At 43.8% G+C, this 25517-nt stretch overlaps 1 protein-coding gene across 1 annotated transcript in view; it reads right to left on the bottom strand.

The window, feature by feature from the left end:
- DCC (DCC netrin 1 receptor) overlaps nt 1-25517 on the bottom strand; it is a 1295383-nt gene that overhangs the window by 467672 nt on the left and 802194 nt on the right. Inside the window, exon 10 of the mRNA XM_030191909.1 lies at nt 15212-15360. Coding sequence (XP_030047769.1) covers nt 15212-15360 — 149 coding nt within the window. The remainder of the gene's footprint in view (nt 1-15211; nt 15361-25517) is intronic.

Below are 25517 nucleotides of genomic sequence, written 5' to 3'. Positions count from 1 at the left end.
ATACTGGATGAGGAAGGGGAGAGAGACAGAGAGATTGCTGGATTAGAGGTAAAAAGAGAGAGAGAGAGAGATAGGCGCAATGCTGGATTGGAGGGGGAGAGGGAGAGAGAGAGAGAGAGAGAGATATGGGCTTAGGAAGAGAAAGAAATGGGGCAATACTATATGGAAACACAGGGACAATACTGGATAAGGGAGGGAATGTTGGACTGGAGAAAGAGAGAGAGAGAAGGGCAGGCAATACTGGGTTGGGGTGGGAGAGAAAGAAAGACAGGGTGGACTGGTGCGAGAGAGAAAAATGGGTCAATACTGGATGGGATGGGAAAAAGTGAAACACAGGGGCAATACTGGATGAGGGGAGAGAGACAGAGGAAATGCTGGATGGGCAGAGTGAGACAGAAAATGAAGCGGTGGGAAGAGAGAGAGAGAGACATGTGAAATACTGCATAGGAGAGGAGGAGGAGGAGGAGAGAGAGAGAGAGAGAGAGAGAGAGGGAGAGAGATAGGGCAATGACAGATGGTAGGAGAGAAAGAGATGGGGCATAATGGATGGGAGGGGAAGGAATGGAAGAGAGAGAGAGAGAGAGAGAGAGAGAGAGAGAGACAGTGGCAAGGGCAATAATGCAAAGGAGTGGAAGAGAAATAGCGAAAATGATGGTGTGGAGGGGGGCAGGGGAATGCTGCATACCAGGGGCAGGGGCAGACAGAGAGATGGGCAATGCTGGATGGCAGGGGGGACAGACAGAGAGGAGATGCTGGACGGCAGAGAGAGAGAGAGAATTCTGGGTGGTGGTGCGGTGACAGTGGTGTGCTGGAGCCAGCTTGCATGAGCTCGCAAGAGCCATTTGTTATTTTTTTTTACAAATTTTGGGAACCAACCTTTAAAGTAAGCTACTTCATAGTAACATAGTAACATAGTAGATGACGGCAGAAAAAGACCTGCACGGTCCATCTAGTCTGCCCACGATAAATTCATGTGTATACCTTACCTTGATTTGTACCTGTCTTTTTCAGGGCACAGACCGTATAAGTCTGTGCAGCAGTATTTCCCGCCTCCCAACCACCAGTCCCGCCTCCCATCACCGGCTCCGGCACAGACCCCGTATAAGTCTGCCCTCCCCCATCCTATCCTCTCAACCGCCAACCCCTCTTCCCCCCGCCACCCAATTTCAGCTAAGCTTCTGTGGATCCATTCCTTCTGCACAGGATTCCTCTATGCCTGTCCCACGCATGCTTGAATTCCGTTACCGTTTTCATCTCCACCACCTCCCGCGGGAGGGCATTCCAAGCATTCACCACCCTCTCCGTGAAGAAATACTTCCTGACATCTTTCCTGAGTCTGCCCCCCTTCAATCTCATTTCATGTCCTCTCGTTCTACCGCCTTCCCCTCTCCGGAAAAGATTCGTTTGCGGATTAATACCTTTCAAATATTTGAACGTCTGTATCATATCACCCCTGTTCCTCCTTTCCTCCAGAGTATACATGTTCAGGTCAGCAAGTCTCTCTTCATATGTCTTGGAACGCAACTCCCATACCATCCTCGTAGCTTTTCTTTGTACCGCTTCCATTTTTTTAACATCCTTCGCAAGGTACGGCCTCCAAAACTGAACACAATACTCCAGGTGGGGCCTCACCAACGTCTTATACAGGGGCATTAAAACCTCCTTTTTTCTGCTGGTCACACCTCTCTCTATACAGCCTAGCAACCTTCTCGCTACGGCCACTGCCTTGTCGCACTGTTTCATCGCCTTTAGGTCCTCAGATACTATCACCCCAAGATCCTTCTCCCCGTCCGTGTCTATCAGGCTCTCCCCACCTAACACATACGCCTCCCTTGGATTTCTACTCCCTAAGTGCATCACTTTGCATTTCTTCGCATTGAATTTTAATTGCCAAACGTTAGACCATTTTTCCAGCTTCTTCAGATCTTTTTTCATGTTTTCCACTCCCTCCGGGGTGTCCACTCTGTTGCAAATCTTGGTGTCATCTGCAAAAAGGCAAACTTTACCTCGTAACCCTTCGGCAATGTCACTCACAAATATATTGAACAGAATGGGCCCCAGCACCGATCCCTGAGGCACTCCACTACTCACCTTTCCCTCCTCCGAGCGAACTCCATTCACTACCACCCTCTGGCGTCTGCCCGTCAACCAGTTCCTAATCCAGTTCACCACTTCGGGTCCTATCTTCAGCCCTTCTAGTTTATTTAAGAGCCTCCTGTGGGGAACCGTGTCAAAAGCCTTGCTGAAATCTAAGTAGATGACGTCCATAGCACGTCCTTGATTTAATTCTCCCGTCACCCAGTCAAAGAATTCAATGAGATTCATTTGGCACGACTTCCCTTTGGTGAAACCATGTTGTCTTGGATCTTGCAACTTATTGGCTTCCAGGAAATTCACTATCCTTTCCTTCAGCATGGCTTCCATTACTTTTCCAATAACCGAAGTGAGGCTTACCGGCCTGTAGTTTCCAGCTTCTTCCCTATCCCCACTTTTGTGAAGAGGGACCACCTCCGCCATTCTCCAATCCCTCGGAACCTCTCCTGTCTCCAAGGATTTATTAAACAAATCTTTAAGAGGACCTGCCAGAACCTCTCTGAGCTCCCTCAGTATTCTGGGGTGGATCCCGTCCGGCCCCATGGCTTTGTCCACCTTTAGCTTTCCAAGTTGTTCATATACACTCTCTTCCGTGAACGGTGCTCTATCCACTTCGTTTTCAGGTGTACTTTTGCCAGTCCCTCTCGGTCCTTCCCCAGGATTTTCTTCAGTGAAAACAGAACAAAAGTATCTATTTAGCAAATTGGCTTTTTCTTCATCATTTTCTACATAGCGTTTTGCTGTATCTTTTAGTCTCACAATCCCCTTTTTAGTCTTTCTCCTTTCACTAATATACCTGAAGAAGTTTTTGTCTCCCCTCCGTACATTTCTAGCCATTTGTTCTTCCGCTTGTGCCTTCGCCAGACGTACCTCTCTCTTGGCTTCTTTCAGTTTCATCCGGTATTCCTCCCCGTGTTCCTCTACTTGAGATTTTTTGTATTTCTGGAACGCTAACTCTTTAGCCTTTAATACTTCAACAAATGGCTCCCAAAATTTGGGCTCGAGTGACTTGAGTACCCTCCTGGCGGTGGCGGCGTCCTACTCCCCTGTGGCTCAGGCATCTTCTTTTGCCACCGCCACCACCATCCCCATGCATTACCTCTCTGCTCTTTCTCTCTCTCTCTCTGTCCTCCCCCCACCCGCACCTCCTTGTCTCTTCTGCAGCAATTAATTTTTTTTTAAGAAGTGCTGGTGCACGTCAGCAGGAACAGGCTGCTTCAACCAATCCCAGGAGCCTTCCTTCAGTCCTTAGGGACTGGACATGCTGAAGGAAGGCCCCTAGGATTGGCTGAAGCAGCCTGCTCTTGCTGATATGGCAGCACTGCTTAACAAATTGAGGCAGAAGAGGCAAGGAGGTGCAGGGGGAGGACAAAGAGGAGAGCAGAGATGTGTTGGTTCGGGTGGAGCAGTGAGGCAGGCAGATACTGCACTGTATGTGTGGGGGGGGGGGGGGCAACAAGGCACCACAGATAGCCAGTCAGGTACTGCACGGAGGGGAGGGAGGGAGGGAGGGAGGGACAGATGTGCTGCATCAAGAGAGGCAGGGAGGGAAAGATGTGCTGCATGGGGGGCAAAAGAGAGCTAGAGAGGTGCTGCATGGGGTGGCAAGGAGGGAGAGAGGTGATGCATGATGGGGTCAAGGAAGGAGAGAGTTGCTGCATTGGGGGAGTGGGAAACAATATGAGGTAGACAGATACTGCATGGGGGCAAGGAGGAGGGGTAGGGAGGGACAAATATGCTACATTAGGGGTGGGGGCAAGGAGGGACAGAGGTTCTGCATCAGGAAGTGCAAGGAGGAAGAATGGTACTGCATTGGGGGGAGCAATGAGGAAGAGAGGTGCTGGACAGGAAAAAAGATTCATTGAGGGGAACGAGGAAGGGAGAGGGTACCGAGAGGGAAAGAGGTGCTGGACTTGGGATAGAAGATACATGGTGGACATAAAGAGAAAGGAAGTGCCAAATGTACAAGGATACTTTGGCAAAACAGTTATGAGAAGAAAGAGGAAAGCAGAAACCAGAGACTGAGACCAACAGAAAAGAAAAAAAAATGACCAGACAACAAAGGTAGAAAAAAGAATTTTATTTTCTATTTATTGATTAGAAAATCCAGCTTATTTTCGAAAGAGAAAAACGCCTATAGTGCGACCTAAATCGGGAGATAGACGTTTGTCTCGCAAAGGTGCCCAAATCGGTATAATCGAAAGCCGATTTGGGGCGTTTCCAACTGCACTCCATCGCGGAAACGAATCAAGTTGACGGGGGCATGTCGGAGGCGTGGTGCATGTGGAACTGGGGCGTGGTTATCAGCCGAGGAGAGATGGGCATCTTTAGCTGATAATCGAAAAAAAAGGCGTTTTTATCGTGATTTTGTGTCACTTTTTTTTTACCCATTTTTTTTCACGAACAAGTCCCAAAAAAGTGCCCCAACTGCCCAGATGACCACTGGAGGGAATCGGGGATTACCTCCCCGGACTCCCCCAGTGGTCACTAACCCCCTCCCACCAAAAAAAAAAACACTTTAAAAACTTTTTTCCCAGCCTGTATGCCAGCCTCAAATGCCTTACCCACCTCCATGACAGCAGAATGTGTTCGATCCTGTCACAGCCTTTCCCTGGGTCAGATGTGGCTCTCGGGTGCAGTACAGGGTCACATCAGCATTGCATTGTGGTGGGTGTAGGGTATTGGGCTCTGTGATTTCATTAGCTTGTGTTACAGTCTCACAATGTTGGTAGTTGGTAGGCTCTTCACCCATGGTGCTTTTCCCCCTGCCTACTAGGTCAGAGTGTGCCCTGTTGTGTTTCCTGTTGTAGTCCATGCGGTAGTGGCCATTTTTGTAAGCCAGTTTTAGTTCCCTTTCCTGTGTTAGCCACGTTCTGCCCTACTGCTCATCTCAGTACCAGGGAGACTCGTTGCCAGTGGGGCACAACCTCTGATCTGCAGTTAACTGTGAGTAAAGGCGATTATTTCAATAAAGGACGTTTTCGTAGAGATTAGTCTTCAGGTGTCAACTGGTGTGCCAAGGTTATATTGCAGCAACCAGTCCTAGAGGCCTGCGTGTATGCAGGTCCCTGGAGATCTTTTAGTGGGTACCGCAGTGCACTTCAGCCAGGTGGCCCCAAGCCCATCCCCCCGCCACCTGTAACACTTTTGGTGGTAAATGGGAGGCCTCCAAAACCCACTGTACCCACATGTAGGTGCCCCCTTCACCCCTAAGAGCTATGGTAGTGTTGTACATTTGTGGGTTTTGGGGGAGGGGGTTGGGTGTTCAGCAACCTTGGTAAGGGAGCTATGCATGTGGGAGCTTTTTCTGAAGTCCACCGCACTGACGTAGGGTGCCCAGTTGGTGTCCTGGCATATCAGGGGGTTGAGTGTACTACGAATCGTGGCCCCTCCCACGACCAAATGGCTCGGATTAGGACGTTTTTGAGCTGGGCGTTTTTAGTTTCCATTATCGCTAAAAAAAACAAACACCCAGCTCAAAAACGTCCATTTTTTCGAAAATACGGTTTGGCCCGCCCCTTCATGGAGATAAACACCCATGGAGATAGGCGTTTCCGTTCAATTATGCCCCTCCACGTCAGTTTTTAGAATGTGCATCTGTCAGAACTGGTTTTAGACATGGCTTGGACTCATGAGAGAAACCTCACTCATTGGTATTCAATCTCTAGCATAGTGGTGGTAAGTCTCCAGTTTTGAGATGGGCCACCCTTGGCATCTCTGAATTCCTTTACCTTTGCTGGTAGGGATACTGAGCCCCACCAGCCAAATAAATGGACTGCCACTGCTCTCCGCTGTTTGTTTCTGGCTCTGAGCAATACGCCAGGACTTCTCATGCAAGTATGTGTGAGAATTCCTGCCATTTTATTCACTTATTTATTTATTTGTTAGGATTAACCATCTTTATAAACAGATTCACCCAAGACGGTTTGCTGCTCAGAGCCAGAAACAAGCAGCGGGGAGTGGCAGTAGTCCATTTATTTGGTTGATGCGGCTTGGCATCAGGGGCGTAGCCAGACAACAGATTTTGGGTGGGCCTAGGCAAGAAATGGGCGGGCACCAAGTGTTCTCTCTCACCCCCCAACCACCACCAAAAATATATCTCAGCTGTCAGGAAAATGCTTCTTTCCACCTTGGCAGTCTGCAGCAGGCATGCGCTGAAAACTGTGCATGCACAGGTGCCGGTATCATGGAGAATAGCATTTTCGTTACCATCGGGGGGAAGTCTTCAGCTGGCAGAGCTTGAGATCCCCACCAGCTACCGCTAAACATGTGCTACTCTTGGGTGGGCCTGAGCTCTAAGTGGGTGGGCCCCGGCCCACCTAGGCCCACCTGTGGCTACACCACTGCTTGGCATCCCTACCAGTTAAAGTATGCCTAGCATGCCTGCACGGGGAGGGGGAGGGGAGAGAGGAATGCATTGTCTCTCTAGACCCCACGCCCCCCTCCCCCCAATTTGCAGGGCTGGCTACACCTGGAGAGAGAGCCTGTTGTTAAAAATTTCCCAGCACACCACGGGGTGGGGAGGTGGAGAGAGGCTAGTTAGTGGAAGGGGGAGGGGGGAAGAAAGCTCATGAAAGACTAGGGAATAGGATGAAGGGGAATAATGGGCCGGGGTGAAGCAAAAAGATGGAAAACTGTAGATGGTTACAGGAAAAAGAGGAAGAATGAAGACTGAATAATAAGAATTAATAGATGCAGGAAAAAAATGGAAGAAAGCTAAAAGGAACAAATCAATTTTGGAGCTGGATGTAGTGGAGGAGATGAAGAACACAGAAGGAGAATGGAAAATGACAGATTGACAGGAGATTCTTGGAAAGAGAGTTAAGAGCAGATAGAAGAAAGCAGAAACCAGAGACAAGGACCAGCACAACTCGAAAAAATAAATAGCCAGACAACAAAGGTAGAAAAAAATAATTTTATTTTCAATTTAGGATGAAGTATTGTGGTAGCTGTGTTAGCCCGCTGAACAGGTTACTAAAAAAAAGGAAATACGTTGATACCTTTGTGTTGGACTAACAATATATTTTTTGATTAGTATTCTGGGGCCAAAATCTCCTTCCTTACATCAGGACAGTATACCATAACAGCAGTGTAGTGCCCTGAACTAAAGAAGGAGTTTTTGGCCTCTGAAAGCTAGTCACAAAAATGCATTGTTAATACAATAAAAAGGTATCACCTTATTTTCTGTTTTTTTTTGTTACTTTGTAATGCAGTGATTGAAATATGTCAGTTTCTGAAATGCACATATACCAACTTTATATTTTGCACAGTGCAGGAGGTCATTCATTACTGGTTCTATTTCTTTGGTGTTGCACTGCATGCAGAGTCTGATTTCTTGGGGATTTAGTTTAATTTTTGTGTATATATTTCTGTTTTTAGTTTGTGGTTACTTAGGGGCCCTTAAGCTGCGTAGGTACCTATGTGTGTCCAATGTGCATCAATTCAGAGTTACCGCCCAGCTACCACGTGGCCCATGCAGTAATTTCATTTTTGACGCATGTCTGCTATACATGCCACAAAAATATTTTATTTTCTGGCGCGCAGCAAAAATCGGGCGGTAACTCCGACTTGACCTGTGTAGGCGATTACATAAGTACATAAGTAATGCCATACTGGGAAAAGACCAAAGGCCCATCGAGCCCAGCATCCTGTCCCCGACAGCGGCCAATCCAGGTCAAGGGCACCTGACAAGCTTCCCAAACGTACAAACATTCTAGACATGTTATTCCCGAAATTGTGGATTTTTCCCAAGTCCATTTAGTAGTGGTCTATGGACTTGTCCTTTAGGAAACCGTCCAACCCCTTTTTAAACTCTGCCAAGCTAACCGCCTTCACCACGTTCTCCGGCAACAAATTCCAGAGTTTAATTACGCGTTGGGTGAAGAAAATTTTTCTCCTATTTGTTTTAAATTACTGCACAGGTAACGTGAGAGACCTTACCGCTAAGTCAATGGCTGGCGGTAAGGTCCCAGACCCAAAATGGACGCAAACCAGTTTTTATTTTGCTGGATGTTCATTTTCGGTAAAAATTAAAAAAGGCCTTTTTACAGGCGCGCTGAAAACTGGATCTGCACATGCCCAAAACATGGGCCTCCACTAGTGTAACATGGGGTTAGGGAAAGAAGAAAAAACAAAGTTGTAAAATGGGGATTTACTTGTGCTGGCAAACATTCCGCCGGTCAGCAATGTAGCTTGGAATTTTGAGAAGGGTTTGGAATGGGAAGCTAAGGAGGGGTTTCCTAGGAAACGGGGGTTTGTGGCAGTTGTGATGAGCCTGCTGCTTTGAAGGAGAAGGATAATGTGTGAGTGAGCTCTGAGTGGGAATTAAGAATTGTAGTACAATTGTAAGGAAAAATAGGATTGTCAGGATTGAAATGTGGGAATGAGTATGAAAGAAAGTAGGGTAATAGGGGAAGAGTGAAAAGGGAGTCTGTTTGATGTAGTGTGAGACTGTTTGATGATTGAGAAAGGTTAAAGCCTAAAGGTGAGGGGGATTGAATGAGAAAAAGGAGAGAATTACTTAGGGTTAGAGGTGAAAAGGGGGAAAAACCATTTCTTTTAGGATTCAAAAGAGAGAAAAGGGAGTCTATTGGAGTTTCTCTTATCCTAAGCATTAAAAGAGATGTGGATAGAATGTTCACTGTCAGAGAAGAGAGAAAGAATCTTGAGCAGAGTGAGTGACAGCAAAGCACTGCAGCACTTAGAATAGGGAACTGCAGTACAGAATAGGTGTGTAGAAGGGAACATTCAATTAATTTTATTTTAATTAGAAAAGTGGGCTACAGTATTGATACCTTGATTAATATCCCATGAAGTTTGCTGAAAATTTGCAGGAAGGAAGGGTTTTGCTTCCAGTTACTTTGGTTTAAAAGAGTGAGGTGTAGGAAGAAGAACGGGAGAGAAGAGGAAAATCGATCTGGGCTCCCCCACAAGAAAGTCTACGCTGCACACCAACAAAAGGAAACCTGTAACAGCTAAGTGACTTTGGGAAAACAGAGAAAACCTAAAAGTGTTGAATCCTGTGAAAAGAAAATTTATGGGGTTAAAAGAGGTTGATTACATGTTAAATCTACTGCATTTTACCAATTAAAAAGTTAGCTACATTGTTGGGTTAGAATATTCAGAGTAATTAAATTAAATTATTAATTATAACAAACTGTAAATTGTGAAATTGTGTTTTTTTATTCTCGGAAACAGTAAAATCCTGAAATTAGTTTATTTTCCTCTCCTGCTCCTGGAGTGGGAGACGAGGATAGTTTCTGTTGTCCACTCCTCATTCCTGGGTGCTGGTTTCTGGAAAAGTCGCCACGAGTACTACCATCAGGCTTGCCGGAATCCAGTTTCATCTTACATCACACCCAGACGTGAGGTGGACTGACACTAGCACAGCCCATTTTTCAACACACCTTAGTAAAAGGACCCCTCATTCTATATATGGTGGGGGTCTACCTGTGTTCTGCATGTATGAAAGAGACCAGATATTCTGTTAATATATAATGGACTTGGAAGAAAGACTTGTTCTAGGAAAGAGAGGGAGAGGAGATTTCCCCTAGTGCTGCACAGAAGTCCTTCACCAGTGTACCTTGTTTTAGCCAAAGCTTTAGAAGAGTAATTAAGAGGCAGATTTGTGCCTAATTTTCTGAGAATTAAAATGTCCTTTAAAAAAAAGTTTGAAATGGCTTTTAGGAACTTGTGTGTGTGTGTGTGTGTGTGTGAGGGGGGGGGGGGCTTTTACTAAGGTGCGCTAGCATTTTTAGTGTGAGCTAAAAATGCTAGAGCACCTTAGTAAAATTCCCCTTGACAGCTTAAGTGGCTGCTCTTATACATGGAATTTTGTGGTAATTACTCTTAAGGGGGAAGTTTTCAGTATGGACTACCATTAAGACATGTCATTTTACCATTATTAGTAACGGGCGGCCTCATTTATTTATTTGTTACATTTGTATCTCACATTTCCCACCTATTTGCAGGCTCAATGTGGCTTACATAGTACCGTAAAGGCGTTCGCCAACTCCGATAGAGAACAAACACAAAGTGATGTTGTGGCAAGGTAAGGTTCATGTGTTACAGACACATTAGGGAATCGTAGAGAGGAAGAGTTATGCTATGTCCATTATGGACTTTGGTTTCGTTGTGTTGCAGGGTTCAGACATTTAGGTTGGGTTGGTGGGGTATGCCTTTTTGAACAGGTTGGTTTTTAGTGATTTCCGGAAGTTTAGGTGGTCGTACGTTGTTTTCACGGCTTTTGGTAGTGCGTTCCACAGTTGTGTGCTTATGTAGGAAAAGCTGGATGCATAAGTTGATTTGTATATGAGTCCTTTGCAGTTTGAGTAGTGGAGATTTAGGTATGTTCGTGTTGATCTGGTTGTATTTCTGGTTGGTAGGTCTATGAGGTCTGTCATGTATCCCAAAGGTTCGCCGTAGATAATTTTATGAACCAGGGTGCAGATTTTGAAAGCAATACGTTCTTTGATTGGGAGCCAGTGCAGTTTTTCTTGGAGGGGTTTAGCGCTTTCGAATCTCATTTTTCCAAATATAAACCTGGCTGCCGCGCTAGTAAATTCCTCGTGGCAAATGAGAGGAAGCCCACTCAGTTCCTATGGGCTTCCTCTCATTTGCCGCACCAGAATCGCTAGTGCGGCTTGTAAAAGAGGCACTAGATCTCTTTGCATAAAATGAGACCTGTGCTAAAAAAGCTCGTTGTTGGTAAAATAATAAGTCTTAACTTTCGCCCATGTTGAAAACCTACCCATATATGGTGTAAGTGCCAATACTCACACATGTGGATATGGGTGTTCAGGCCAAAAGGTTTTGTTTTGTGTAGATTCTCACGTTGGCGAGATTTATGCTGGAACATTTACAAGTACCTTCCCAATCGTTACCTCCTATTGTTCGAGTTTATTATTTACTGCCATTTAAGAAGAAGGCTGGTGAGGGTGGGCAGGATGTTTTATCTCCCATTTCTCAAGACAGTTTAAACTTGACGGCATTCTTGGAATCTTCAAAGGATGAATAAGTCATTCCTTCTACATTGTTAGTTACTCTTGCACTGGTCCCTGATAGGGATTGGCTATTGAGACTGTATTTCAAGTACAAAAACTCTTCTTTTTTTGTCTTTGAATGTGAGAATGTTTTCCGATGTTGCTAAAAACTACACAGACGTTCTAAACAGTTTTTGCTGCTGAATTCTAGAGTAAGTAGATATTGGAGCCGCTTTTGAAATTACATTTCCTTGTAAATGTGTGGTAAAGCATCCTACTAATACTTATATATTTTTGAACCATCTAAATTATTAATGTTTTTGAGTAAAAAACCTGTTGAGGCAGGTTGTCAGCAACTGCCTAAGGTGGTCTTTTACTTAGACGCACTGGCTTTTTTTAATGCGCACTAAAAATAGGCACGAACTAAATGCTAAAGACGGCCATAGGAATACATTGGAGTCTCTAGCATTTAATGCGTGCCTATTTTTAGTGCATGCTAAAAACGCCAGCACGCCTTAGTAAAAGACCCCCTAAGTCGGCTGAACCGGTATAGGCTGCCCTTTCAGATTAACCTCCCGACTTAATATTTTATTAATATTAGTCCTTTCATTAGGGTAATTCCTGTATTTATCCTTTGAGATGTGTTGCTCACACTGTTTGTGTTCTTGGTTCTCTTTCTATTGAGGACTGGTACATTGGTTGAAATAGAAATACTATGTTAGAATATTTTCATGATTTAATTTAAATGTACATATTTTTGTAAGCATTAGTTCCTATAAATATATTTAAAAGTCAATTAAAAAAAAAAGAATATATAAGTGAAACACAAAAGCTTTCCAATGACAGTCTCACAGGAAGAGGGTGGGGTGGGTTAGGTGAAAACAGACAGGACTTAACAAAGATCTGGGTTTTCTAGTCCATTATAAAGCATAAAATTCTACTGCTTTGTCACCCTCTATCTCTCCCTGTCTTTCATCCATCCATCTCTCCCTGTTTCTCACCTAACCTACCCCATCCTCTTCCTGTGAGACTGTCATTGGAATGCTTTTGTGTATCACTTATACATTCTGATATTTGTCAAGATTTGCTTATTTCTGATCTGACGAATATGGGTAACTTTTGAAAGCTAATCCAAATTTTATTTAGTCCAATAAAAAAGGTATCATCTTATTTTCTTTTCTATGTTTTGTTTTATTTTTATTTATTACCTTTAAAAGCAGACTAACATGGCTACCATGTCACTTGATACAATGGAGACAAATCTAGGTGTGGGCACCTCCATGCAAGTGCTGGTGAGATGCTATATTTACATACAATGGAGATAGTCCATGCAAATTCATTGTGGCTAGCCTGAAAACCTAACTGGCTTAGGTGTGTCCTGAGAACTGCCTATTATTGAAATATATAATTATATATCCTTAAATAAAACTGATGGTGTGTCTTGACAATTTGTTGTGCCTTATCAGTGTGTCACAAGATTGAAATGGTTGAAAATCACTGTTTTAGAAGCTTTCCAATGTCTAAAAGGCATCTCCCACTCATGTTCCACTCATGCTATTGCACTTAGGCGCTACCTTAGGGGCCCTTTTACTAAAGGGGTGGCACACAGCAACAGGTTTGCTGTGCGCCAATCTGGAATACTGCTAGAAACTGGCAGTAGTTTTATTTATTTATTACATTTGTACCCCGCTCTTTCCCACACAATGCAGGTTCAATGCAGCTTACATAGTAATTTGAAATACAAAGTCTTATAATAGAAATTTCAAAACGGTAGTGAAACATTATGAAGTTGAGCTTGAATAATGTATGATAAGTTGAGTTTGATAATGTATGATTAGGATAAAATAGGGTAGACAGGATAGGATAGTATAAGTTGGGGGAAAAGGGGTAAGGAAGGATATAATAAAGGGGAGATGGAGAAGAGAAGGATGGGATGCGTAGAGGGGGGATGGGAAGGAGGGGTAAGTAAAACCAATGATGAGGTCGGTATCTAAGTCAGAACAGAATTGGGAATGGAGGTTGGTAAGATTAGGTTGGGACATTAGAGTAGGCTTGCTTAAAGAGGTGAACTTTCAACATTTTAATCGTGTAGGTCTTGGTAGAGCATTCCAAAGCTGGCTGCCCAAAAACGAGAAACTAGATGCATAGTAGGTCTTGCATTTAATTCCTCTGCAATTGGGAAGGTGTAGGTTAAGATAGGTTCGTGAAGAAATAGATCTATTTCTGGCAGGGAGGTCGATCAAATCACTCATGTAGCCAGGGGATTCACCGTGTATGATCTTGTGGGTCATTGTTCCCACCATCAGCGCACGCCATTTCCGGTGCTATTTTTATAGCACCAGTACTTACTCGGCAGTAATCGGGCAGTGCTGCTCACTACCCAGTTACCACTGGGTTAGCACAGACGCCCATACTGCCACCTCAATGGGTGGCATTAAGCGCTCCCCTCCCCCCCAAAAATGGCCAGCCTTTTACCTGCTATGGTAAAAGAGGGCCTCAGTGCACATCAAAAACACGTGCTGACAATAGCTAGCACAGGTCCCCTTATACCACAGCTTAGTAAAAAGACCCCTTACAGAATAGCATCTAATGCGCATATGTGTGTACCAGCAACTTATTGGCATCTCTGATGCATGTACGTGCAGTGTCGTTCCTAGGGCGGCTGACACCCGGGGCGGATCACCGATGCACCCCCCCGGGTGCATTTTTACCTGCTGGGGGGGGGGGGGTGCCGCGCGCCTGTCGGCTTCGCTCGTTCCATGCTCCCTCTGCCCCGGAACAGGAAGTAACTTGTTTCGGGGCAGAGGGAGCACGGAACGAGCAGCACCGACAGGCGCGTGGCACCCCCCCAGCGGTGTGCACCCGGGGCGGACTGCACCCACCGCCCCCCCCTAGGAACGCCACTGTGTAAGTGGCATGTATGTCTATTAAATTGAAGCAACAGAAAATGGGTGCTGGATTAACACAGCACTCATTTACAAAATCACTCAAAATTTCCACTTTTCTTTGAGGCTTTTTCCTTCCTTTTATTTTACACTTTGGTTATTTTTCAGCAGTGGATTTTTTGTGTGTCTATTGAATTGCCCTTTTAATTTATGTGCATATACAAATGTAAATTAGGGGTCTGCATGGTCAAAAAATATTCAGTTTGAACTCATTTAAAATAACATTTTCCCAACTTTCAGACATTTTTTTCATGATTGGCCTATTTTTTTTTAAAGCATGCCCTGTATGTGCACAAAACCTTGTGTATCATCAGTTGTACAAGTTAGTTCATAGCTATATGTGCATACAAGTTATTTACGTACTTTTGAAACCCAAATAAACTAAGGGGTCCTTTTACTAAACTGCAGTAAAAAGTGGCCTGCAGTAGTGTGGGCATGTGTTTTGGGAGTGTGCTGGGCCATTTTTCATCACGGCTGAGAAAAGAGTATTTTTTAAAAAATGGACTGGGAAATGAGCGTGCGCTGAAACTAAAACTAGCGTGCATCAATTTACGACCTGAGCACTTACCGCCACCCATTGACTTAGCGGTAAGGGCTCACGCGCCACCTGCACGGTAACCTTGCAGTGTGCAACAACTGATGATTACCGCCAGAAACACCCCCGTGTAGAAAATAGAAAATTATTTTCAAGCGAGGGATTTGGCGTGTACCAAACTCAGAATTACCGCTGAGAGCATGCGCTAACCCAGCGGTAGTACCGATTTGGCATGTGATATCATCGCGTTAGCCCTCCTGCACCTTAGTAAAAGGGCCCCTGAATGCATGCTCACGAAAGCACACCCATTGTGTAAACCCTGCCCTAAACCGAGGAATGTGCATAGGACAAAATATTTCAGTTCAATTTTAGTTTGTCTTTTTTTCTTTATTTTTTTTTTTTTATTTTTTTTTCAGTTCATTTCACACATGTATTTTTATAAAAAAATTTAATGGACATTAAACTTTTCAACAGGCACAGATCTATTTCATGAGCATTAATTCTTAGGTTAACACACATTACATTGATTTATAACATTAAGCCCCATAATGTTTAATTAAATTAATCATCTTTTTTGCTCTTAATTTATTTGTGTTGCTCGTAGCAGTGAAAACTGTGATGTATTTACCCTTAGCCCCAAGAGAATACTAGATTACCTGTTCTCTTCCAGAAGTAGTCTCTGTGCAGAACAATCTATAACCCTGGACTGGACCATTTGCATAGGCGGGGGGTTCCCAAGAAACCAGAATTGAGGTAGGCGAGGTAGATACAGCCTGAAAGTTTTCTACTGGTCCTGGAATCTGCACTGTATTTTAAAGAAAGATCATGTATGAAACAGAGTTGTGTAGATAGTTTTATTCCAAGATTATATATGATTTATTCAATTATTCACTGCATACGTCATATTTCAGTAAAGGATGTGGCTAGGACTTCAAAACCATATAGGAAAGCTTGTGTATCAAGCAGTCATGATCTTGAACTTTCTAGGTAGTTCATAACACAATAAGATCATCACGCACATTCTTGAACCTCCACTACCCAAGTTGTAAAGGACTTAAATATAAATCAATACATGCATCTTGCTTTTCCTACATCAGCACACAACTGTGGAATGCACTACCAATGGTCCTGAAAACAACACATGACTTAGCAACCTTCCGGAAGTTACTAAAGACCTACCTGTTCAAGAAGACTTACCAGAATGAGCCATCATAAATGACCTAACTTCAAAACTCCAGCCGAACCAGTTAAATTCGAACTCTCTACACCCGACTGTTTTCAATCAATTTGTTACCAATGAACATCAACGCATTACCCCCTTATCACTTATGCCTGAAATGTGACTGTTTATCCAAATTACTTTATAATTTACTCTCCACACCTACTTCAATCAATTTGTTACTAGTGAACATTAACGCATCACCCCCTCATCTCTTATGCCTGAAATGAACTGTTTTGTCTAAATTACTTTATAATTTACTTTAATATCTATGATCTTTAACGTAACACTACTTTGTATTTCTCATTCCGGAAATGGCGATCGCTATTACGGCATAATGTAAGCCACATTGAGCCTGCAAAAGGGTGGGGAAATGTGGGATACAAATGCAACAAATAAAAGAAATAAATAATTCATCTTTTTCTCTGTCACTAATAGCACAAGAAGAACACCATAGTAAGCTGCAGTAGAAAGGACCCTGCACTAGCAACAGGAGCTGTTTTTGCCATGCACTGAGGCCCTTTTTACCACAGAGGTTAAAAAGGTTGAAAAAAGACATTAGGTCAAAAAAAGACATTGCTGTTACCATGTGGCCATGCTGTGGGGAGCACTTACTGCCATCCTTTGAGGTGGCAGTAAAGGCTCCCGCACTAACCTGGTGGTAGCTGGGTAGCACGCGGCACTGCCCGATGACCGCCAGGTAACTCCCTTTGGAAATATTTTTGCTTCTCTGTGAAACCAGATTTAAGGCCTGATGGGCATTCCTTAGCCCAGTGGTTCCCAGACCTGGTCCTGGAGGCACCCCAGCGAGTCAGGTTTTAAGGATATCCACAATGAATATTCATGAGAGATTTGCATGCAGTGGAGGCAGTGCATTCAAATATCTTTCATAAATACTCATTGTAGATATCCTGAAAACCTGACTTGCTGTGATGCCTCCATGACCAGGTTTGGGAACCACTACCTTAGCCTTTGGATCTTCATTCTATTTGGAAATATAAAAGAAAAAAGTTGTGGCCTTGATATGTGGTCTTATGGACTTCACTTAAGGTCATGCTTCTATAAATTTAGAACATAAGAATAGCTATACTGGATCAGATCAATGGTCCATCTAACCCAGTATCCTGCTTCCAACAGTGGCCAATTCACGTCACAAGACCTGACAGAATCCCACATTCTAGCAAGATTCATGTGACTTATCCCAGAGACAAGCAATGGCTTTCCCTATATCTATCTTAATAGCAGACTATGGACTTTTCCTCCAGGAACTTTTCAAAATCTTTCTTAAACCCAAATACACTTACCGCTGATACCACATCTTCTGGAAACGAGTTTGAGAACTTAACTATTCATTGAGTGAAAAAGATATTTCCTCTTGGTCATTTTAAAAGTAGTACCATGTAAGTTCCATGAGTGCCCCCTACTCTTCGTATGTTTTGAAAGAGTAAAAAGAAATAAAATATCGATTTATGTTTCCCCATTCTACATCACTCAGTATTTTGTAGAATTCTATCATATCCCCCCCCCCCCCCCACCACCACCAGTTATCTCTTTTCCAAGCTGTAGCATCCTAACTTCTTAAGCCTTTCCTCATATGAGAGGAAGTGTGGTTGCACCATGGAGCAATACAGAGGCATTATAATATTCTTTATCTTACTTTCTATCCCTTTCCTAATAATTCCTAGCATTGGCTGCTGCCACACATCGGGCAGAAGATTTCAGTATATTGTTCACGATGACAACTAGATCTTTTTCTTGGGTGCTGACTGCTAGGGTGGAACCTAGCATTAAATAACTATGATTTGGATTATTTTTCCCCAATGTGCATCACTTTGCACTTGTCCACATTAAATCTCATCTGCCATTTGGATGCCCAGTCTTCCTGCAATTTTTTGTAATCTGTATGCATTTTAACAACTTTGAATAGTTTTGTGTCTTCTACACATTTAATCACCTCACTCGTTCCCATTTCCAGGTCATTAATAAATATGTTAAACAGCACCAGTCCCAGTACAGATCCCTGGGGCACTCCATTATTCACTCTCTTCCACTAAGAGAATTGACCATTTAACCCTACCCTCTGTTTTCTATCCATCAAACAATTTCTAATGCACAACAAAACATTGCCTCCTATCCCATGGGTTTTTAATTTGCTTTCTATTGGTGTAGAATGGAAGACAATCCTGCTTAGACAATATAGCCCATCTTTAAATTATATTTGTTGGGCATATAGAAAATGTTAACAAGTGATGGCCTAATGCTGAGAGTTTATAAAAAAAAATGAATGAGCTAATTGTTCATTCAATTAAAGGATACTGATGGGAAATTGATAAAAAGGCAGTTGTTTTCAGAACTTTCATTTCATATTTTAATATACCAGATAAGTATTTTTAATATGCCCACCTTAATATCTCAAAATACAGAAAAGCTTTAATAATCTTTTTCTGATTCCCTCTGTAAGATCATAATCTTGCAAAAATTGGAATGCTTTTTTTAGCTTTCTTAATAAAATAATATTTTAATTGATAGGATGAACCAGTTTCTAAACATCTGTTCTAACTGCTCGACAGCTGCACACAAACATGAGGAGTCCTTAAAACTTTACAGTCACGGTTTAATGAAAAAACAGAACACAGATATAAAACACACACCAGAGTGATAGATACCCCTAATTGTGTTGGAACCGAGTAAAAGAAATCCATAAACAGAGATAATAAATAAATAAATAAAGGGCCCCTTTTACCAAAGGAGCTCATTAGGGGGCGTCTTTTACTAAAGGGTCGCCACGCAGCAACCCGTAACTACCACCAGCCCAATATGGCTACCGGCAGCAGTTCTGCATCCAGTGCACACCTTTTCTGGCGCTGCTGGGGGTTACCCGGCGGGAATTGGGCAGTGCCACATGGTGCCCGGTACCGCCAGGGTAATGTGGGATCCCTTACCACCATCTCAATGGGTGGCGGCAAGTGCTCCCTGCCAAATGGCCACATGGTAAGAGTAATATTACTGCATGCCCAGTTTGGGGGATTTTTTTTTACCTGCTGCAGGAAAAAGGGCCCTGGCGCATAAGAAAAAAAACAGTCCCCGCTGCTACTGCAGGGCCCTTTCTACCGCAGTTTGGTAAAAGGACCCTAAATGCTTTGAATATATGCCTCAAAGTGTGTTAAGCAGTTAAAAAAGGAAATTAGAGCATGCTATCAGTTGTTGCATACTCACGCCAACAGTTAATGCAGTGGTTTGACATGAGGAGGGTCACTTTTTTAACAGGTTGCCTAGGTTGTCAGGACAAACAAGCACCTAGTTTGGGCCTATTTTATAAAGATACAAACACGCCTATGTGCCTAAGCTGCAGAAATCATGACTAACATGATGAAGCCAGAATTCTGGAGCAGGTGTGTCTGTTTGCATGTAAAATACATGTGAATGAGTGTACGTCTAAAGTACATGCATAAATTCAGACTCTGCCCAGGCTCCACCCCAAACCTTCCCTGAAACATGCCTACATTAGAGTTGCATAAAAGTATGAATATCCCTGTTACCCAATATATACATCAGATACATTTAAAAATCTATATATATATATAAAACTCACCCTCAACGTTCTATTATCTGCTGACGTCACTGAAGCCAAGGTTCATATGTTTGAAGCTCTGAAGCCACGAAAATCACAGTCTCTGGGCCCCGCCCTCGCGTCAAACGTTATGACGTTGAGGGCGGACACATTCTCAACTCCAACGATCTACTCAGGCCACAAACTCCGGATTTCCACACTGTAGCTCTGCTCCGCCCTTGTGTCAAAATGCAATGTCGAGGGCGGGGCACGAAAACCGCCACCCACACAGAGCTACAATGGAAACAACAGCGGTGCACGCCACGAACCAGGTAAAACCACGATGAGCCATGCAGCCATGAAACCCTTGCTAGCGCCCGTTTCATTGCTCTCAGAAACGGGCCTTTGTTTACTAGTATTTTCATAAAATAAGCTCTGAGAGTATATGCAATTCTCATGTTAACTGACAAACATAGAATGGGACAGTGAATGAGTATGGATGGGATATAGACTGTGCCTGATATGTGGTATGGTACCGTTGGTGGAGGCGTACTTATGAAAGGCCTAGACCAAGCAGTTTCAGTACTGCTAAATATCTAATATCTAAGAAGTGGTCTATAGACAATAAGAAGTGAAGGTTTCTTTTTTTTCTGTAGATTACAATGATATTGAGCAAGCCATCTGCAAGTACCTCACCCCTCCCCTACCTTCCTCTGGCAGGTAATTGAGAGACAATTCATGCCATTCACTGTTTACATGAGTGTGTTTAAAAGCCTCTGGAGACTTTTTAGGCTGTGAACTAATTTCCATGTGTCAGGGGGCGGAGTACCTGGCAGAGCAGAGAGAGACAGAAAATCCTGTAATTCAGGACAGGATAGGAGAATGGCTTATTGCAGAGGTAGGGTCTGTGGGAAAGGAACCCTGACTCCTTTGAAGTGAGATACGGATTGCTTTTATTGAGGATGTGCTGAGCATGTAACTTCTAAGGAAATGCAATATATATTTTATGTGCTTTTTGGGCAATTGTAAGAAACAAATGACATATCCTGCAAGATGCATGATGTGTTCCTGAGAACCAGTTCAGCCTATATAACTGCCTAGTCTGGAACAAGAGGTCGTCCATGAAAATCTTCCTTAAGTCTATCTCAATAGACTAAGGAATATGCAATCATTTCCATGGCTCCCCCCTTTTTATGTTCCCTCACTACCCTGCTTCTTATGTGCTACTCCTAACTCCTAACCAAGAGAGAGGTACGTCTGGCGAAGGCGCAAGCGGAAGAACAAATGGCTAGAAATGTAAGGAGGGGAGACAAAAACTTATTCAGGTATATTAGTGAAAGGAGAAAGACTATAAAGGGAATTGTGAGACTAAAAGATACAACAAAACGCTATGTAGAAAATGATGAAGAAAAAGCCAATTTGCTAAATAGATACTTTTGTTCTGTTTTCACTGAAGAAAACCCTGGGGAAGGACCGAGAGGGACTGGCAAAAGTACACCTGAGAATGAGGTGGATAGAGCGCCGTTCACAGAAGAGAGTGTGTATCAACAACTTGGAAAGCTAAAGGTGGACAAAGCCATGGGGCCAGACGGGATCCACCCCAGAATACTGAGGGAGCTCAGAGAGGTTCTGGCAGGTCCTCTTAAAGACTTGTTTAATAAATCCTTGGAGACGGGAGAGGTTCCGAGGGATTGGAGAACGGCGGAGGTGGTCCCTCTTCACAAAAGTGGGGATAGGGAAGAAGCTGGAAACTACAGGCCGGTAAGCCTCACTTCGGTTATTGGAAAAGTAATGGAAGCCATGCTGAAGGAAAGGATAGTGAATTTCCTGGAAGCCAATAAGTTGCAAGATCCGAGACAACATGGTTTCACCAAAGGGAAATCGTGCCAAACGAATCTCATTGAATTCTTTGACTGGGTGACAGGAGAATTAAATCAAGGACGTGCTATGGACGTCATCTACTTAGATTTCAGCAAGGCTTTTGACACGGTTCCCCACAGGAGGCTCTTAAATAAACTAGACAGCCTGAAGATAGGACCCAAAGTGGTGAACTGGATTAGGAACTGGTTGATGGACAGACGCCAGAGGGTGGTGGTAAATGGAGTTCGCTTGGAGGAGGAAAAGGTGAGTAGTGGAGTGCCTCAGGAATCGGTGCTGGGGCTGATTCTGTTCAATATATTTGTGAGTGACATAGCCGAAGGGTTACAAAGTAAAGTTTGCCTTTTTGCGGATGGCACCAAGATTTCCAACAGAGTGGACACCCCGGAGGGAGTGGAAAACATGAACAAAGATCTGAAGAAGCTAGAAGAATGGTCTAACGTTTGGCAATTAAAATTCAATGCGAAGAAATGCAAAGTGATGCACTTAGGGAGTAGAAATCCAAGGGAGACTTATGTGTTAGGCGGGGAGAGTCTGATAGGCACGGACGGGGAGAGGGATCTTGGGGTGATAGTATCTGAGGACCTGAAGGCGACGAAAGAGTGTGACAAGGCGGTGGCCGTAGCTAGAAGATTGCTAGGCTGTATAGAGAGAGGAGTGACCAGCAGAAGAAAGGAGGTTTTAATGCCCCTGTATAAGACATTGGTGAGGCCCCACCTGGAGTATTGTGTTCAGTTTTGGAGGCCATATCTTGCGAAGGATGTTAAAAAAATGGAAGCGGTGCAAAGAAAAGCTACGAGGATGGTATGGGATTTACGTTCCAAGACGTATGAAGAGAGGCTTGCTGACCTGAACATGTACACCCTGGAGGAAAGGAGGAACAGGGGTGATATGATACAGACGTTCAAATATTTGAATGGTATTAATCCGCAAACGAAACTTTTCTGGAGATGGGAAGGCGGTAGAACGAGAGGACATGAAATGAGATTGAAGGGGGGCAGACTCAGGAAAGATGTCAGGAAGTATTTTTTCACGGAGAGGGTGGTGAACGCTTGGAATGCCCTCCCGCGGGAGGTGGTGGAGATGAAAACGGTAACAGAGTTCAAACATGCATGGGATATGCATAGAGGAATCCTGTGCAGAAGGAATGGATCCTCAGAAGCTTAGCTGAAATTGGGTGGCGGAGCAGGTGGGGGGAAGAGGGGGTGGTGGTTGGGAAGCAAGGATAGGGGAGGGCAGACTTATACGGTCTGTACCAGAGCCGGTGATGGGAGGCGGGATTGGTGGTTGGGAGGCGGGAAATACTGCTGGGCAGACTTATATGGTCTGTGCCCTGAAAAGGACAGGTACAAATTCAATTCAAGGTAAGGTATACACATATGAGTTTGTCTTGGGCAGACTGGATGGACCATGCAGGTCTTTTTCTGCCGTCATCTACTATGTTACTATGTTACTATGTTACTATGTTCTTGGGTAAGAAATAAATGTTGGTAATGTGAGAAGCTTCTCTTGTTTATGGTTGTTTTTGGTACTTGCCCAGCCGGTGGTACTAAGAAATCAGTTGGGGAATTTGTGGGGGTGAGGCGTTGGGTTTTTGATTCTGAGACCCAGCACCAACAGGCCCAAACAGTACTGAGGGTTAACTGTTAATGTTTGAGGATCTCAGGGCAACAAAATAATGTGAGAAATCAGTGGCGAAAGCCAGAAGGATTCGAAGGATGCTAGGCTGCATAGAGATAGGAACAACCAGCAGAAGAGAGGAGGAGATAATTCCACTACACAAGTCATTGGTGAGGCCCCACTTGGAGTATTGTATTCAGTTTTCTTGGCCTTATTTTGCTAAGGATATAAAAAGATTTGAAGTAGGGTCTGCACCAGAAGGCATATGAGGAGAGACTTGAAGACATGAATATACAGTATATATTTTGGAGGGAAGAAGAGGGAGGTGTGATATGATATAGATGTTTAAATACTTGAAAGGTATTGTTGAGCATGCAATCTTTTTCAGAGATGGGGAAGCTATAGAACTAGAGGATATGAAATTAAGTTGCAAGGAGGTAAGCTTAAAATCAACATCATGAAATACGTTTTCACAGAAAGGGTGGTCGATAGCTGGAATGCCCTCACAGAAAGGGTGATCGATAGCTGGAATGCTCTCTACGTGAAGGTGATGGGGACAAAGACATTGACAGAATTCAAAAAAGTGTGGGATAAATCCAATGGATCCCTATATAGAAAGAAGTGAAATCAGAGAAAAACAATGACACCGAAGGGTGTGTTCTTAAACAAAAGTATTGAGGAAGTAACCTGCATGTTCTGCACAAGGTAGCAGGTACAACACTAACCACCTTGCTGGGCAGCTAGATAGACCATGCTGCTCTTTATCTGCCTTCTGTTATTATGTTACTATATTATGTACAATGGCAAATTCATATTGTAAGGGCTGTCATGGTGAAGACGAGTTTCTTATAGAATCATCTGATGTGTCTGAAATAGGGGACTATCAGTAGGTTTTGCTGGGATGATCTGAGAGCCTCGTAAGATGTTGCCCCTTCCTGCAATGGTGACATCTCCAGCGACCTCTGCTCCAGAGCAGTAATCAAGCCTAAGCCACATACAACAAAACAATCAAATGGTCCAGATATTGGAACCAGAAAAGGCACATTCCCTGCAGTTTGAAAGCACTCTTTCTTCCTCCCCATTGCTTAAAGCAAGTAAGAAAAATAAAGAAGCAAATGCAGACTCAGCAGCCAGCGCTTCCGATCCACCATCTTGCTCTGCCCCTCAATTTTCTTCTTTTATTTCAAAATGGCATTTAAATGTCCATGTCTCTCCAGACATTTAAATACCGCCACTTAGATGCTTCTAAAATAAGGGTCATAGTGACTGATCCCTGACTAGTTTCTAGAATGTCAGTGGTAATTGCTCAGTAAGGCAGCTGCTATACAGAAACTTAAAAGGATAAAATGGAATAGCTCAAAGTAATAAAGTGGTGTGCAAAAGTCTGGAAAAAGCTGCTCTTAATGCTGTTTTGAAGTTTCAGTATGCAATTTTTCACTGTAGATGTTGTGGTGCAACACCATACATTCCTGCTTATAATTGAAAAAGAAAAACGCCTATATTGCGACCCAAATCGGGAGATGGACGTTTATCTCACAAAAACGAATAAAGCGGTATAATCGAAAGCCGATTTTTGGACGTTTTCAACTGCACTCCGTCGCGGATGCGGACAAAGTTGATGGGGGCGTGTCAGAGGTGTGGCGAAGGCGGAACTGGGGCGTGGTTATCTGCCGAACAAAGATGGGCGCATTTCACCTATAATGGGAAAAAAGTATGCGTTTGTAGCTAGAATTTAGGACACTTTTCCTGGACCCTGTTTTTTCACGAATAAGGCCCCAAAAAGTGCCCTAAATGACCAGATGACCACTGGAAGGAATCGGGGATGACCTCGCCTGACTCCCCCAGTGGTCACTAACCCCCTCCCACCACAAAAAAATGATGTTTCACAACTTTTTATTTTCACCCTCAAATGTCATACCCAGCTCCCTGGCAGCAGTATGCAGCTCACTGGAGGAGTTGTTAGGGGGTGCAGTGGACTTCAGGCAGGTGGACCCAGGCCCATCCCCCCTACCTGTTACAATTGTGCTGCTTAATGCTTATTAGTCGTCCAACCCCCCCCAACCCCACTGTACCCACTTGTAGGTGCCCCCTTCACCCCTTAGGGCTATAGTAATGGTGTAGACTTGTGGGCAGTGGGTTTTGAGGGGGATTTGGGGGGCTCAACACACAAGGGAAGGGTGCTATGCACCTGGGAGCTCTTTTACCTGTTTTTTTGGTTTTGTAAAAGTGCCCCCTAGGGTGCCCGGTTGATGTCCTGGCATGTGAGGGGGACCAGTGCACTACGAATCCTGGCCCCTCCCACGAACAAATGACTTGGATTTATTCGTTTTTGAGCTGGGCGCTTTCATTTTCCATTATCGCTGAAAAACAAAAACGCCCAGCTCACAAATTGTCGAATAAAACATGGACGTCTATTTTTTCCGAAAATACGGTTCGGTCCGCCCCTTCACGGACCCGTTCTCGGAGATAAACGCCCATGGAGATAGACGTTTTCGTTCAATTATGCCCCTCATTATCTCCCAGATTCTAGATATGGCGCCCAAAGTTGTACGCCCAACTTTGGGCGCAATTCCAAGATGCGCACAAAAATAAATTGGATAGCACCATCAATAATTGGGTGCTAACAACCAATTATTGATTTTAATTGGCACTCATAAAAATGTGCACACACACCTAGATGTGTGCTATTCTATAA

The sequence above is a fragment of the Microcaecilia unicolor genome, chromosome 2 (assembly GCF_901765095.1).
Source record: "Microcaecilia unicolor chromosome 2, aMicUni1.1, whole genome shotgun sequence".
NCBI classification, from domain to species: Eukaryota; Metazoa; Chordata; class Amphibia; order Gymnophiona; family Siphonopidae; genus Microcaecilia; species Microcaecilia unicolor.
The sequence above is the reverse complement of the archived record's forward strand: the minus strand, read 5'-3'. Positions and strand labels throughout refer to the sequence as shown.